The sequence below is a fragment of the Pygoscelis adeliae genome, unplaced genomic scaffold, assembly GCF_000699105.1.
Source record: "Pygoscelis adeliae isolate BGI_AS28 unplaced genomic scaffold, ASM69910v1 Scaffold191, whole genome shotgun sequence".
Taxonomy (NCBI): domain Eukaryota; kingdom Metazoa; phylum Chordata; class Aves; order Sphenisciformes; family Spheniscidae; genus Pygoscelis; species Pygoscelis adeliae.
In genome coordinates, this window is record NW_008824114.1 from 1149453 (window position 1) to 1162977 (window position 13525).

The window sequence follows — 13525 nt, forward strand, 5'->3', positions numbered from 1 at the left end:
GAGGGGCAGGGTGGGAGCGTTATTCCTGAAGGTGGGAATACCTGGGAGCAGCTGGGGCTTTTTTCTGTGGCACATTAATCAGAAAATATGTTGATGGACATCTTCGATTCTTCCTTTTTTTTCCCAGAACCTCTCTATGAAGTTGTTTTGTGAGTACAATTTTTCACCTGGGACAATTTTTCACTAAGAAGACTTTGAGGGCATCATAGAATCACACTGATGTCTATTTCCAGAAAGCCTCTTTGCTCAGTGAAAAGCCAAGGATCTCCTTGACTTGCCGGGGGAGGATCTGAATACCTTGACAGTCCATTTAGTTAGCAGCATGAGGACATTAACATTTTAGTGCAGGAGGTAGCAAGAGAGAGTGTTCTTCAATATGTTAGCATGAGAGAAAGACTTTCTGGGTCCTTCGCTCTGCCTTGCAGATGCCATGGGAAAACTGTTCTTTCTAGTAAATTCCCACGATTATTTCACAAAGCAAAAGACAGGAATTCTCAGCTCTTCCCTCGAGATAAGTTCCTTCTATACATGCCTTTCTCTTTAAGAAACATGTCCCAGTGCTTATCCAAGTATTATTTTGTGCAATTCCTATTTGCTTACAATTATACAAACATATCTTCTGCCCTGTCCTAATCTCAACCTTTTAATCCCTTCATACTACTTTCCTATTCAGAGACATACCTTAGCCATCTGTAGACTCACACATTGCCATTTTTTGCAATTATTACTGGTAGTTACTTTCTAAAGGCTAGAGTATCTGCTGGTAACTCTTTTGAGTGTAATATGATAATGCCATGAGAGTTTAATGGTACCAATGTTAACTGTTTATTGCTTCTTTTTGTGTGTGTAATTCTTCTAATGTTACTTTCTAGTGTCTAGCCTCCCAGGCCCTCACTAGATGAATATAAATTTTGCTGTTCCACCGATTATGTGATAGATCTTGTGTTTGACTAAGATGTAAATCAAATTACTTCTGAGTTAGTTGTCCTTCTCAATAATGTCTCTCTCTTGTTTCAGCCATAGCACTGCAGATGTCACAAGATTGGAGACTGATGTGGAAGTGCCTGTTAAGTGCCTACACAAGGAGACAAATTCTAAGACTGAAACATCCAATGACACTTTCGCCATGAAAGACAACGGCCATGACAGCATATGCATCAGGAAAAATCCTGAGTATGAAAACCTTGTGAATGCAATGGAATCAGAATATGAAATAGAAAAAATTTAGTAGGGTACCAGCTTTTCCACATGAGCAGCCGTGCAGGGCTGCAGATATTGAGTGGTAAACTTTACCAAAGGAAATTCTTCTTCCTGTCTGCCTTCTGCTCTGATAAATATACCAGTCTCACTGCTTGCTTTAACCCAGGGGAACTGCATAACCTTCTTGGGCTTTCGCAAATGAGGCCCTGCCCGTTGGTGCAGAAACTCTCGGCCAAGTGGTTATCTACCTACTTTTATAGAGTGAATACTTTCTGAGCAGCCTGAAGGACCAAGGTGAGGAAGAGAGGATCTGAAGGAGTGGAAACACAAATGTCTTTAGCCAGCAAATCAAGGTGTAGCTGGGTGCAATGTTGCTAGGCAATAACACTGCCGAGGTGTACTCTCAAGTGCATGTTCCCCTATTAGGGCATCCCAGACTGCGAGGAGCCAGGGATTGTGCTGGAAATGGACGTCCTCTGGCTTTTACAGCTCAACAAATACTGGTTGTACATCCTGCTTGTCCTTGAGTCTTTTTTGTTAGAGCATGGTAAAGGGACCACAGAGTGGGGGTTGATGTTGCAGGAGTGTCTTTTTTGCTATCAGAGTGGAGCTCGTTGATAGAGGAAGAGGGAATGTCCCTGTAGGTGATGAGCCTCCTAACTGCCACCTTCTGGTTTTCTCCCGGAAAAGCAGAATTGGTGTTGAAGGAAATGCTAGCATTTTATTTTTACGGCCAGAGGCATAATAAAATAGAGAGAAATTTGAGGCATTTGGATTAATGATTGAGCAAGGGACCTCCCTGGATGCAACAGACTGACACTGATTCACTCTGTGGGACAGGAGTCAATCTGTCTGATTACAACAGAGGTATTAATGCTGACCTGTGTTATGGGGATGCTGTGAGTGCTCATGTTTGTAAAATGCCTTGAAAAGTGCTTGATTAGTGCAATGCATTTTCTTTCTCAGGGCAAATACAAAAGTCTTCAAAGGATTTTGTTGCATATGAATTCCAACTTCCTTGGTATTTCACCATCCAGCACCATCATTTTTCTGTTGCCTGCAAATTTATGCTTTTTCTCGGTCTTCTGACTTAATTCTGCAGAACAGGCAGGGGTACAGTCATGGCCAGGGTTTGACTTGGAAGTTTGACTTGGTTTCCCTTTTAAAGAGGAGAGGACAGGAGGGGGGCATCAAGTCAGCCCACACCAGACTCCTCGCGTGACTACACCTCACCACAGCCCCCAAAGCTGTTTGTCGGGGTCTTGGTGCTGCCTCCACATGCAAAGTCACAAACCTGCAGCCGCCTACCACTGCAGTGAGAGCCCAGTAAGTCACAGTGCTCCAGTGATGACATCAGGCTGAGGCCTGGAGTCAGTGGAGAAACTGTCATTTCAGTGAGCTGGTAGAAGCATCAGTGCTTGAGCTGGGCACATTTAAGGCCAAAGGAAGGTTTGCCATTAGCACCTTTCTTCCAGATGCTTCAGCTAGTTCTTTTTTTTTTAGGAATTTATCACTCACAGCAGGGTGTAAAGTGTTATGCTACTACATCGCTGTCAGAGGTTAGAAGGACTCTGAGAATGCTTAATACCAAGTCTTCCTTCACTGCCAGTGGAAGGCTAAAGTATGCTGAAGAGCCTGAGAAGAGAGGTCATCTAAACGATATCACAAACTTGCCTGTGATTTAGCTCAGGAGTTAAAATCCTTGACTTTCATTTCATGCCATTGCTCAACACATTGGTTTGCTCTAAAAAGCAGTTATTTAAAAAAAATGTTCTGCACCTCCCTATATTTTGGCTCTTGGTGACTCAAATCGAATATTCTCTTCCAAGTGGAAAATAGCTCAGTGGCCAACCTGGGCCATGGCTGAGCGTGCCATGGTTGCAGCCTCGCAGGAAGGTGGCAGCTGTGTTGGCTCTGCAGGGATGACGGGAGCACATGAAGCCTTACGAACGCACTGCTACCCCAGTGAATTGATGCCCCAACCATTGAAACTGGTCCTAGGGAGCCATGGTGAGGAAAGGCAGCTCTGCATGCTGAAAAAACACTTCATATCCACTTTTTGAGCACAGAGAAGCTAGGAGAATAAGACACAGAGCAAGGCAGAAGACATCAACAGTGAGACAGGAATTCACTCACCCCTGAGAGAACATTTCCTATGCACATCTTCCATGCCAGGGCCAGGCCAGGAGAGCTTGCTGCAAAGCACCGTGTCTGTGGCTTTGGAAATGCAGTGAATGCACAAGCACTGCTGGGAGGAGGGCAGAGCAGGTCCCACACCACCACCCCAGAGGCCTTTGGGGAAGGGCCACGGCCAACCTGGCCCAGCTCTGGGCCAGCAGAAGGCTATACAGAGTCCACATGCAAGCCCTGGCATTTCTGGAGGGTGAAAGGGGTGGGAAGCCAGGCTGCTCTGCGGGAAACACAGAGCTGTTGTAATGCTGCTCTTGGGTGTGCATTCACTGTACTGCTGCTGCTGGCTTCTCCCTGGACCTCGTCTGAAGGACCACGGCTCCTGCCTGAGGCCGGGAGGGCAGGAGAGGAGGCTATCAGCTGCCGCAGGAGGAAGCGGCTGGGACCTGAGCAGCCTTACAGAACGGGGAGAGGAGGAGGCTAATCCTCCAGGAGCAGTGGGGGGGTGCTTTGCGGACATGAGGGGTGAGAGACGGGGTCCTGCTCCGTTAGTAGCACTGGAGCTCCTGTGGGGAATGAATACCCTTGCTCAGCACATCAGGGCTCAGAGAAAGACTGGCTCTCAGGGAGGATGTGTGAAGCTGAGGGAGCCCTCTGTAAGGCAGGAGAAGTAAGGAGGCGCTGAAGATTTGTGCTTGCAGGCTTTGGAGCTGTTTGGCCAGTGTGTCTTCTAGATCAGCCGTACTTCTGCTGCTGACTGCTCTAAAATCACAAGATCAGCTTAAAAATAAGAAGCCCACATGCCCTACATTAGGTTTAAGACTCTTCTTGGAATGTGCGTTTTGGCTTCTCCTTTTTGCCAGGTGGTTCCTGAGCTACAAGGCTATACTTTGCATTTCCAAGGTCTTCCTCTCAAGCAGGAGGGCCAAACTGTATGGTCTGTAATGCAAAACCCATCACTTTCATTAACCCTGGATTTTGTGCAGTCCTAATGAGGAGCCCCCAGAGTGTAAGCCCCGTGCTAATAGGGTGCAGGCTTTGCTGTGGGGTGTGCAGTCTGTCATTGCTGCTTAAACCTACTCCAGAGCATTCCTGGATCTCTGGCAAAAGTAAATAAAACAGAAGAAAAGTTTCTTTTTACAAAAGCAGCAAGGTTGCGTGCTTAGCTGTGCCTGCCTTCAGCTGAAGTGCATTTCCTGCAATACACTCTGTTACTCAACAGCCTGGTTTGCTTCCTCATTGTTAATCAATCATTTGCATCTTACATGCACTGGGATGCTGCTGCGGTACTCTGCCCTCCCTGTCTGTCGGAGACCTCTAGGCAGCATCTCTCTGTCCTACAGGCTTGGCAAGCAGACCAGGGGCAGGGAGGGGGGGGATGCCACCTGGCTTTAGCAAAGCAAATTTGTAGGGAGAGTCATTAGCTTTTATTAAATCAGTCAGTGCAGGGGGGGGGAGCATGGGGAAGCAGATGAGCTCTGGGTCATGCAAGCCCTCCTTCTTGGCAATGACTTGGACCCGCATGGCTTTTGTCTCTGCTGCCATGAATCTTCCCTTCCCAGGTCAGCAGCCTAATAGCAGGTTCACCTGGCTTTTTATGGCCTGATTGCTGGGAAGAAGAGCTTCACTTTTACCTTTAGTGCTCTGAATTACAACGACAATTCTTCAGGACATTAGGTGATTATCAGGCAAGATCAGAGAGAAAAGTCTCCTGCCCGTATTATGAAGGTTTCATAAACACAGCAATGGACACGCACGGACGGTTGTGCTGCAGTGTCAGGCTGCTGCGCTTCGCAGGGGAGGCAGGCAGCAGCAGGCAGGGCCTGCCTGTCCTTTCAAGGGCTATGGCAGTGCCAGGCCCCACTCCAAGCACTGGTCTCAGCTCTCAGACCTGGCCAGCTCCCCCCTCCCAGCTGGAGAGGAGGGAAGCTGTGCCTGACTAAGGGCAAGAAGCACGGGGACCATTAGAAATGTGTGTGAGGGTCTCTCGTGCTTTGCACCTGGGGTGAGGTAATTCACCCCGCACAGCAGTGTGTTTGCTGTAGCTAGCATGTACACTCCCAGAAGCTGGCCTTGGAGACACCAGGCTGGAGCATCAGCTGCTGGTGTCAGCGGCCTCAGAGGTGGTGCAGGACAAAAGAAATGAGGGGAATGGGGAGCTGCGACCGTGCAGGGCAGAAGTGTGTGGTGCGAGGTCGATGCTGTGTGGGAAGGGAACTGAAAACTTCTCAGCTTCCCCATCCTCACCTCAGCAGATCCAGGCCTGAAACACAGCGCATGGCGCTCTCTTTTACCCAAGTGCCATCCTCGTTAATTTTCAGCTAGCCTAGTGTTTTACACAAGACTTGTTGCCATTATAAGCTCCCAGCTCCAAGTTCCATCACTGACTATGTAACACCATGATTTTTTCCAACTTTTGATTCTTCCCAGTGCTGATCTGCTCTGAGGAGGTCCAGGCAACTTCCTCAGAAGACCTGAAGCCTGGGAGAAGCTGCAGAGGAAGAAGGCAACAGGAGTTAAGACAGGGTTATCAGATGCTCCAGCTGGAGCAGACGCTATGTACCTCATGTTGGCACTGCCTCTAGTTTGGGCAGCAAAATGGCTTTGGTGGTAAGCAGCAGAACAGTGGAAACACAAAAAGCCTCTCTCCAGTGCCGAGGTTGTTGGTTCTCCCTATGCAGCAAGTGTGTGATTATTTTTTTTATTTAAATTTTTGGCATGTTTGGTAGTAAAACCTGTTGAAAACAGAACATTTTTCTTCTGACAGTCACGGAGGGCTTTGCTGTGTTGTATCACTGTCAAACAAAAGAACTTCTCCTTTCCTTGCGCTGGTCACTCACCCAGTGACATGATTCATCTGTTGAGCGCCAGCTCTGCCCCAGCACAGAAGGGAAACCTCAGCTTCCGCTCTGAAACTACACTGCCTCCAAAAAAACGCACTATTTCTAGTGGCCAGCACAATGTCATGAGACTTGCAGCTCCCTTGCTTCAGAGCAACTGAAGTGCACATACAACGGAGGGGATGTGTTGGCTTTTACGCTTGCTGGGTTTGCCCTGGTCTTCAGAGCCCTTCTGAACCTGCCTTTCTCAGCAGGGAGAAGGGAGAGGAAGTCTCAGGGAAATTTGTCCCACTGTAATTTGGTATTTGTTCTTGTAAGAGAGTAAGGGGTTAACTTTCTTGCCCTTCCCCCCAGCCATCTAGCAGGAACTTGGGCGGGAGGGGGAGGGACGTGTTGTGTTATCTAAAAAGCAGGGGGGCAAAATCTACTGAAACTAAAAGCTGGAAATGCATGAGAAAACAATGATGAAAAACATAAATGAACATTTGGCTAGCTGTGGTGCAGAAGAGTTTAGGTCTGGTGAAACCTTGAGGTCTGTGATGGCAGAAAGGGTTAGCGTTGACACAGCTGCCTGCTACATTAAGGATCCACTGGGGACAAAACAAACCCTGAAATAATAGACTCTGTTCTCTTTTGAAGCTGACCTCAGTGATAAAGATCAGGGTGATGTCTGTGAGTCATGAGTAGGTGCTTGAGAGAGACCACGGGAGTCTGAGTCATAAGGAGTAGGACCATGTTTGTCCAGAAATGCACAATAAGCCCTACTGATAGGACCTATTCGAAAAGCAGAACACAATGTGCTTAGGCAATGATATACATTCATTGGTCCCAGCTTTGCACAAACTCCAACTTCTTCAAAATATTTGTCAAGAAATAGCTGCAACAAAAAAAACAAAAGCTTAATATTAAACTTTATCAATATTCTCAAATATTGCAAAATTTGCTGGTGGTACAGTCCTAAAACGAGTCAGTAGGGTCTTGGGACTTTTTCTTAGTTTCTGAGTTTTCAATGTTAAATGCTTTCAGAGAGTTTGATTTGTCAAACTGGGCTGGGCACTCCCCCTCTGTCATTCCCCCCACCCTGAGATATCTCAAGCTGCAGATCTGATAAGCTACAAGTCACTTATTAGCAATGCTTACCAATAGATCTTCAAGTGGGATGATTTAGAGGGAATTACTTTAACTAAATAGCAGAAATGCAAGAAAAGCAATAGGCAACCTTGCTGCAAGGGCTGACTAGGAGTAACCACCCAAAACCAAGGAGTCTTCTCCAAACAAGGCTTCGAGGAAAACCGATGGACTCCACGGCCTAATTTAAAAACAGATTGAGCAAACAGGCATTTCTCACTGGCTAATGGGATAGAGGAAAGTTAATCAGCAGCCTCATTAGTCTGTAGTCCAAATAAAAAAAGATTCCTACATGTCCAAAGAAAAGATTCTGTATTACGGAAAATGGATAAGGACCCATGATGATGTGATTATAGTTGCCAGAATCCTTGTTAACTGAGCAGGATTATTAACAGCTGGCTAGTTAATGCTGTGGAAGAGAACAGCATTGTCTTTGGCTGCAAAGAATAAAGAGCCAGGGCCCAGTTCTCTGCCTTCACAATGCAAAGGAACTGTACCAGCACCACTTCCGTACAGATCTGGTGTTAGGAGAAGTACCCTGATAGGTGCTTCTGAAATTGGGGTGGAAGAGAAACCTCACAGCACAGGATCAGAGTCAAGCATTCAGTAACGATGGGATGGATTGTTCAATACCTCACTGGGTTTTTGGAGAGGAGCAGAATACGGACAGGAAGGCTCGCGCCTGAGTGGGAGGAAGGAGCCGGTCCCCTCAGTGTGCCGACGTGTTGCTCAGCAAATGCCTCACTTGGGGTATTTGACAAACTGACACTCTGCACACTGAGTGTCGAACTCAGCTTGTCAAATACACGCAGTGCTGCACTGCAGCTCTTGGTGGGTGTCGCAGAGGTCTTCGCTGGAATGCCATCCTGGGCAAATGGAGAAGGAAAAGAAGGGCTCAAGCTGCTGTTGACTTCAGAGGCTTTTTCCAGTTAGCAGAAACCATCATTATCCCTCCCGTATTTCCCCCTCCAATGCTTTTCTTTGGGTGAGAGAGAACCACACAAGCAGACACTGCCTTCTGCTGAGGAAAATGTCCACTATATTAATTCAAAGGCTGAAGCTCTGCGGAGCTGAAAATGGTGCTGAATGCTCCAGACTAACCTTCTGCCTTAGCTACATGGCTACATTGGTAGCTTGAAATATTGACAAAATGCCCATGCAAACACTCAGCCATGCCGTTTGGGTATAACTTCATGAAGACCAATGTCTCTCTAGACACACAAAGTCTAGACAAAGACCCAGAGAACATATTACAGGGGAGCAATTTTGCATTGGACAGAGATAAGGGCATGATAATTTAACAGAGTTTTCACAGTTCTCATTTTTAACCTCCTAAATATAAACAAGTTGTTCAGGCTTCTCACATTTAATTCCTTCTATTTGGGTCCCTGTGGTAATTTTGCATTTAAACAGTCATGTACACCCGAGTGTCCTTGAATTGTAAGGTACTTCAGCTAAATACCTAATTCTAGATATGTGAATATTTCAGTTGTAACCAGTCTGACAGATCCCAAAGAACATGGGATGGGGCCTCTGTATTTAACACAGGTTGGTGACTCCATGCATGCCAAAGACAAAAATTTCTATTGGCAGGAATAGGCTCAGGGTTTTACCTCTTGCTGTACCACTGATGATAGCTAAAATCAATTTTTTTCCTAGACCTAAGATCTGAAGAGGCACCTCTTCGAGCTTGTCTGAAAAAGAGGTACAGCTCTGCCCCTGGGCATACATGTAGGTGTTCATCATTGACTCTGTTGGAGGCAAGGTCAGCTGCCAGCACTGGCTCAAAGTCCAGTGCCATATGTGTTCACTTTTGCAAAAAAAAGCAGCCATAGCAGCCTCTCGTCCCTGCAAACTTCAGTCCCCATCTCTGCCTGCCAGAAGGAAGCTCCACTGTTAGGCAGAATCGCTGTAAGGATAGTGATGCTAAATGAAAACCAAAATCCACATAGGGAAACAATGAACTTCTTTGGGAATGAACTGAAACTTTCTCTTCCGTTGTCAAACTAACCCCCTTCTGCTTCATTTCCAGCAGACATAAAAATCCTCTCCTGCAATAAATGGAGCTTTCAACCATCATATGCTGACATAATCCAGCCTTTTAGGATGAACATACACACACACACACGCGCGCGCTATTCTTTTGCACAAAGACCAAAAGATGCCATTGGTTCCCCTATTCTTTTAACAAGAGCGTGCATTAAATGCAGAAATACACTTAAAGAAAATTAAATAACAAAACATACACAGAAGATATTGCTAAGTATTACTGTGTTCTGTGTCCTTCTTGGATGTTGACCATTCAGAATTTCAGTCTAAAACAGATTTGAAGTTCCGATACTGTGCAACTCTCCCGGAAAAATTAATCATGGCTCCTAAACCACACCCATTCTGCATAACACTATTTTAATGCCATTCATATTCTCTGCAGCCAGGCCCAGACATAGCTGAGTTTTAAGCATGGTGCTTTTAGCTTCCTTCCCAGTCCCCTGATTTTAATTTCACATGCCCAGCAGCACCAGTTTCTGAGTGCTATGCTATTTTTAGTATCAAAATGAAAAACTAAAATGGATATGTTAATTATATTTTGGAAGGTAGACCATTAAAGACACAAAAGTAGAATTCAGCTGAAGTATATTAACAGCATCATACAGTGGGCAACTTGTTAACTCTTTTCTATCTCTAACTTCTGGGACGCTATTTTATACAGATGATCATAGGATCCGATCTAGTATTATACACATAGAAATACACCTGGAAAGGGCAAGGTTTTTTCATGTAAAAGCACAAAATAAAAAATGGTAATGTCAAATACATATTCTTTATACGTGCTCCAAAACCAGAAGAGAGTGAAATAAGATTTAGCTGCAAGGGAACAGCTACAGCTTTAAAGATAAAATCAGTTTTTAGACTGGGTTACTACAAAGGCTTTGCAATTCTTGCATTCCCCCTCTCCCCCACATTAGGCGTTTGGTGAGATGTAGATAGTGAACAGTTCTTTGTTCTGGCTCCTAATTCAGAATGAACTTCAACCATGGTAGATAAAAGAAGTATGTTGCAATGGATAAAAGAAGCAGGTGTATTTCAGGAGCATTAGAAAACAGTGTTAATAAGCTGATGTAAGATCAGCCTAGCAAAAGACATACTGGTTTAAGCACAGTTAAAACTGATTTGTGTTATTCCTCTCAAGCTCTTGCACCACTGTAGTGATACGCTCTGCAGTATGTAGCAGCCAGGCACCAGCTGCGGGAGAGGGGTGCCAAGCTGTCTTCAGGGACCTGGGCCTTCCCAACATTTTGCCACCCTTGTGAAATGTTTTAATGTAGCCAAGGCTCTGGGTTAACACTTCTTAATCCAAAATACTCTGATCTGTGGGTTTTAGCAACAGACCAGTCATAAAGATGCCTGGGTCCTTGTCTCAAGTCTGTCTGTCAGTGCGGTTGGTCAAATTACTCTCCTTCCACATTGAACTCTGCTGTACCCTGAAAAGTAGAAGTTTCTTTAACAAGCTCTGAATGGTTTGCATACGGTTATTGCTGATGTTAATAAAGCAGGGATGTGCTCTCTCTGCCTGAATTTCACTGAAACGATTTTCAGTGAGAGTTAGACACCGCACACTAATGAGAGCACAGGGGTAAAAGAAAAATGAACCTGTCATCCCCAAAAGGACTCTCAGCCATGTGTGATGGGGAGGCCACACGAAGAAAGACTGGGTGGGCTCTTCAGCAGGTATCAGTGACCAGACTTCCCTCAACTTCATTGCTGATTTCTAACAGTGGAAGATCTGGCCTTGAGGAGGCGGGGGACGGGGTGGGAAAAAAAGAGAAGACAGCACTGCTTCTGCAATTGCAGCTTAAAATAATCCCCCATTGTGGCTTTCTGAGGGGAAAAACAGCCACTTGAAATGTTGCTGTGAGTGACAGATAAGAGGAGGGTACACAGCGGAGATAATTCTATCAGCAGATGGGAATGGAGCTTGCTACCCCACCCCGTAATGATAGTATCTGATCTGAATGGATTTGTCATTGTCAGAGCTTCTGGTTTCAAGCTGAAGTGGGTATTTCCAAGTAAAAGCTCTGTGTTATAAAACAGACTGAGCAATCAACTGCATACTCTAAGGGGAAAACAGAAAGAGGAGTTCTTCCTGCATTCTTCAGTCAGTCCCTTATCGAAGTCACAAAAAGCTTCGGCTTTCCCCCTCGAAGCTGCATGTCACCTCTCAGGTATTTTTACAGGGCTGTCAGACTGCTCCGCAACTTGTGATGAAAATAAATGAAAAGTAAAATTATTGGATAGACTTGACTCTAAACCTAATAACAGCATGCATAAAAGTGTGGCTGTGTGGTTTTCATGTGCTGAACAGCAGTGCCCCAAGATGCCCACTGCAGCCATTTCAAGACATGCACTTATTATGCAGGATTTGAACTGGAATCAAGGCCATCTCTGTTTTCCACTTAGTGAAATCCAAATCACAGCCTGGTTTGAAAGCAAGAATCCCCACGGATCTGTGGGCAACAGGGTCTGCTGAGCCCCAGCCCAGTTACTTTGGGGCGTGCTTCTCCTGGGAGCTGGAAGCCTTCATTATAAAAAAGTCAAACTCAAATGAGGTTTTGCTCATGGCAGACTTCCACTGAATGCCGTCCTGCTCCATATAGGATCTTCCTGTGCTCCCAGCCCTGCAGCTGACACTGCTGGGAGCTTTGCCTGACAAATGTTGGAATATTTGGCTCAGTAAGGTCGATCTCATCTATCAGGCAGGCTCCAGCAAAGCCTGGAGCTGCAGCCCAAAGGGCTTGCTTCATCACAGGCAAGCTGAGCTTGTATATCCAAGCATAGTTCTCTGTAGCACATCTGCTGACTTGGATGAGACAGTTAGCAATACAAAAGCAGAGCAAGAGGCCAGTTAATTAATAACTCCTGCTCCTTAGCTGACAGGTGCCAAAGCAGCTCCGTGGCTGCCTGCTTTGCCACAGGGAGCAACTCCAGGCTCAGAATACTATTGCTGCCAACGAGGCCATGCTCCGCTTTCCAAGAGGGCTCACGTGGGCAAAGAGGGAGCCTTCTCGGTGGCATACAAATCACTTGTTCCCCAGCACGAGCAGGGCAACAGCAGTGCAGGGGAACAGCTTTTGTGACACCCTTGTCCCTGCCCTCATTAAAAACTGGAAGTGTCAGGCAGGAGGTGATGCCCTCTCCCTCCAGCTCTAGAGCGACAGGGAGGTCCCTTGCCACCTCACCCCGGGCTTCCAGCTGTCTTTGGGCTGCAGTTTACAGGACGGTGTGGTGAGCAGCTGCCCTGTCCTAAGGAAAGCTCCTGGAAACTGTAATCTGGCAAGTACAGCAGTTGTCCCAGCTTTGGAGAGGACCTAGAGAGAGAGCCCGAAGTGCTCCAGTGAGGACTGTCCCCAAGCAACTGTGGGAAGCATAAAACCAGCCACGTGTGCCCACTGCCGCCATCTGTGCTACCCGGTCACCCCAACAACCGTGCAGCCCTGCGTACACTGATTTTTTTCCTTGCTTTTGTCATAAGACTAAAAGCAACCCCTCCTTGCTCAGCCCAAGCTGGACGTCCCCCCTGCCTAGCCCTGCTTTACAATAAACTTCTCCTCCATCTTGTCCTACAAGTCCCAACTTCCTCTTCAAATTTGCTCCAAAAAGTGAAAAACGTAATTCAGCACTCTTCCCCCTCAGAGAAATATGCCTCGCTTCTAACAAGAAACCGCGCGGTTTCATACCTCGTACCTCGACGTCCCCCCTGCCACGCCCTCCCGCTGCTGGTGCCTCAGCATCGCTGGTGGGCTCCCCCCAGCACCGCTGACCGCTCACCTGCACGGCCTCATGCTCCCCTCCCGGGAGCAGCCGAACGCCGTCCCCCCCTCCACTGCGACGAAATGCTGACGCTGTGTGGGTGCCCTCGTTTTGTGCAGTCTCCAGAGGCACACAGCTGGCGCTCGCAGAGCCACCCCCAGCTCCTGACACAGGGGTTCAGGCCCCGAATCCTGGGGAAATTTTCCCAGAGCGCCAAGGAGAAAACCATCCTCTCCTGGCAGGCAGCCATTCGCAGCAAAAACCTGCCCCCCGGGAGGGCCCGGAGGACAGGCCAACCCCGCTGGGCAAACCTCCAGGAGCAGGTAGACCTGTTCTGGCGGCAGACGTGCTGCTGAGGCTCGGGACATTCAAAAGCCAGATCCAGACTCCAGGCCTGGCCTCGGCTGGCTGTATGGGAC

The 13525-nt window shown here is 47.0% G+C and overlaps 1 protein-coding gene across 1 annotated transcript in view; it reads left to right on the forward strand.

The window, feature by feature from the left end:
- The window catches only part of LOC103925558 (V-set and immunoglobulin domain-containing protein 4-like), a 7201-nt gene extending 5847 nt beyond the window's left edge, over positions 1-1354 (forward strand). Inside the window, exons 5-6 of the mRNA XM_009334287.1 lie at positions 128-149; positions 1018-1354. Of these exons, the coding sequence (XP_009332562.1) occupies positions 128-149; positions 1018-1228 (233 nt within the window). The 3' untranslated portion in view covers positions 1229-1354. The remainder of the gene's footprint in view (positions 1-127; positions 150-1017) is intronic.
- Positions 1355-13525: the final 12171 nt, after the last annotated feature.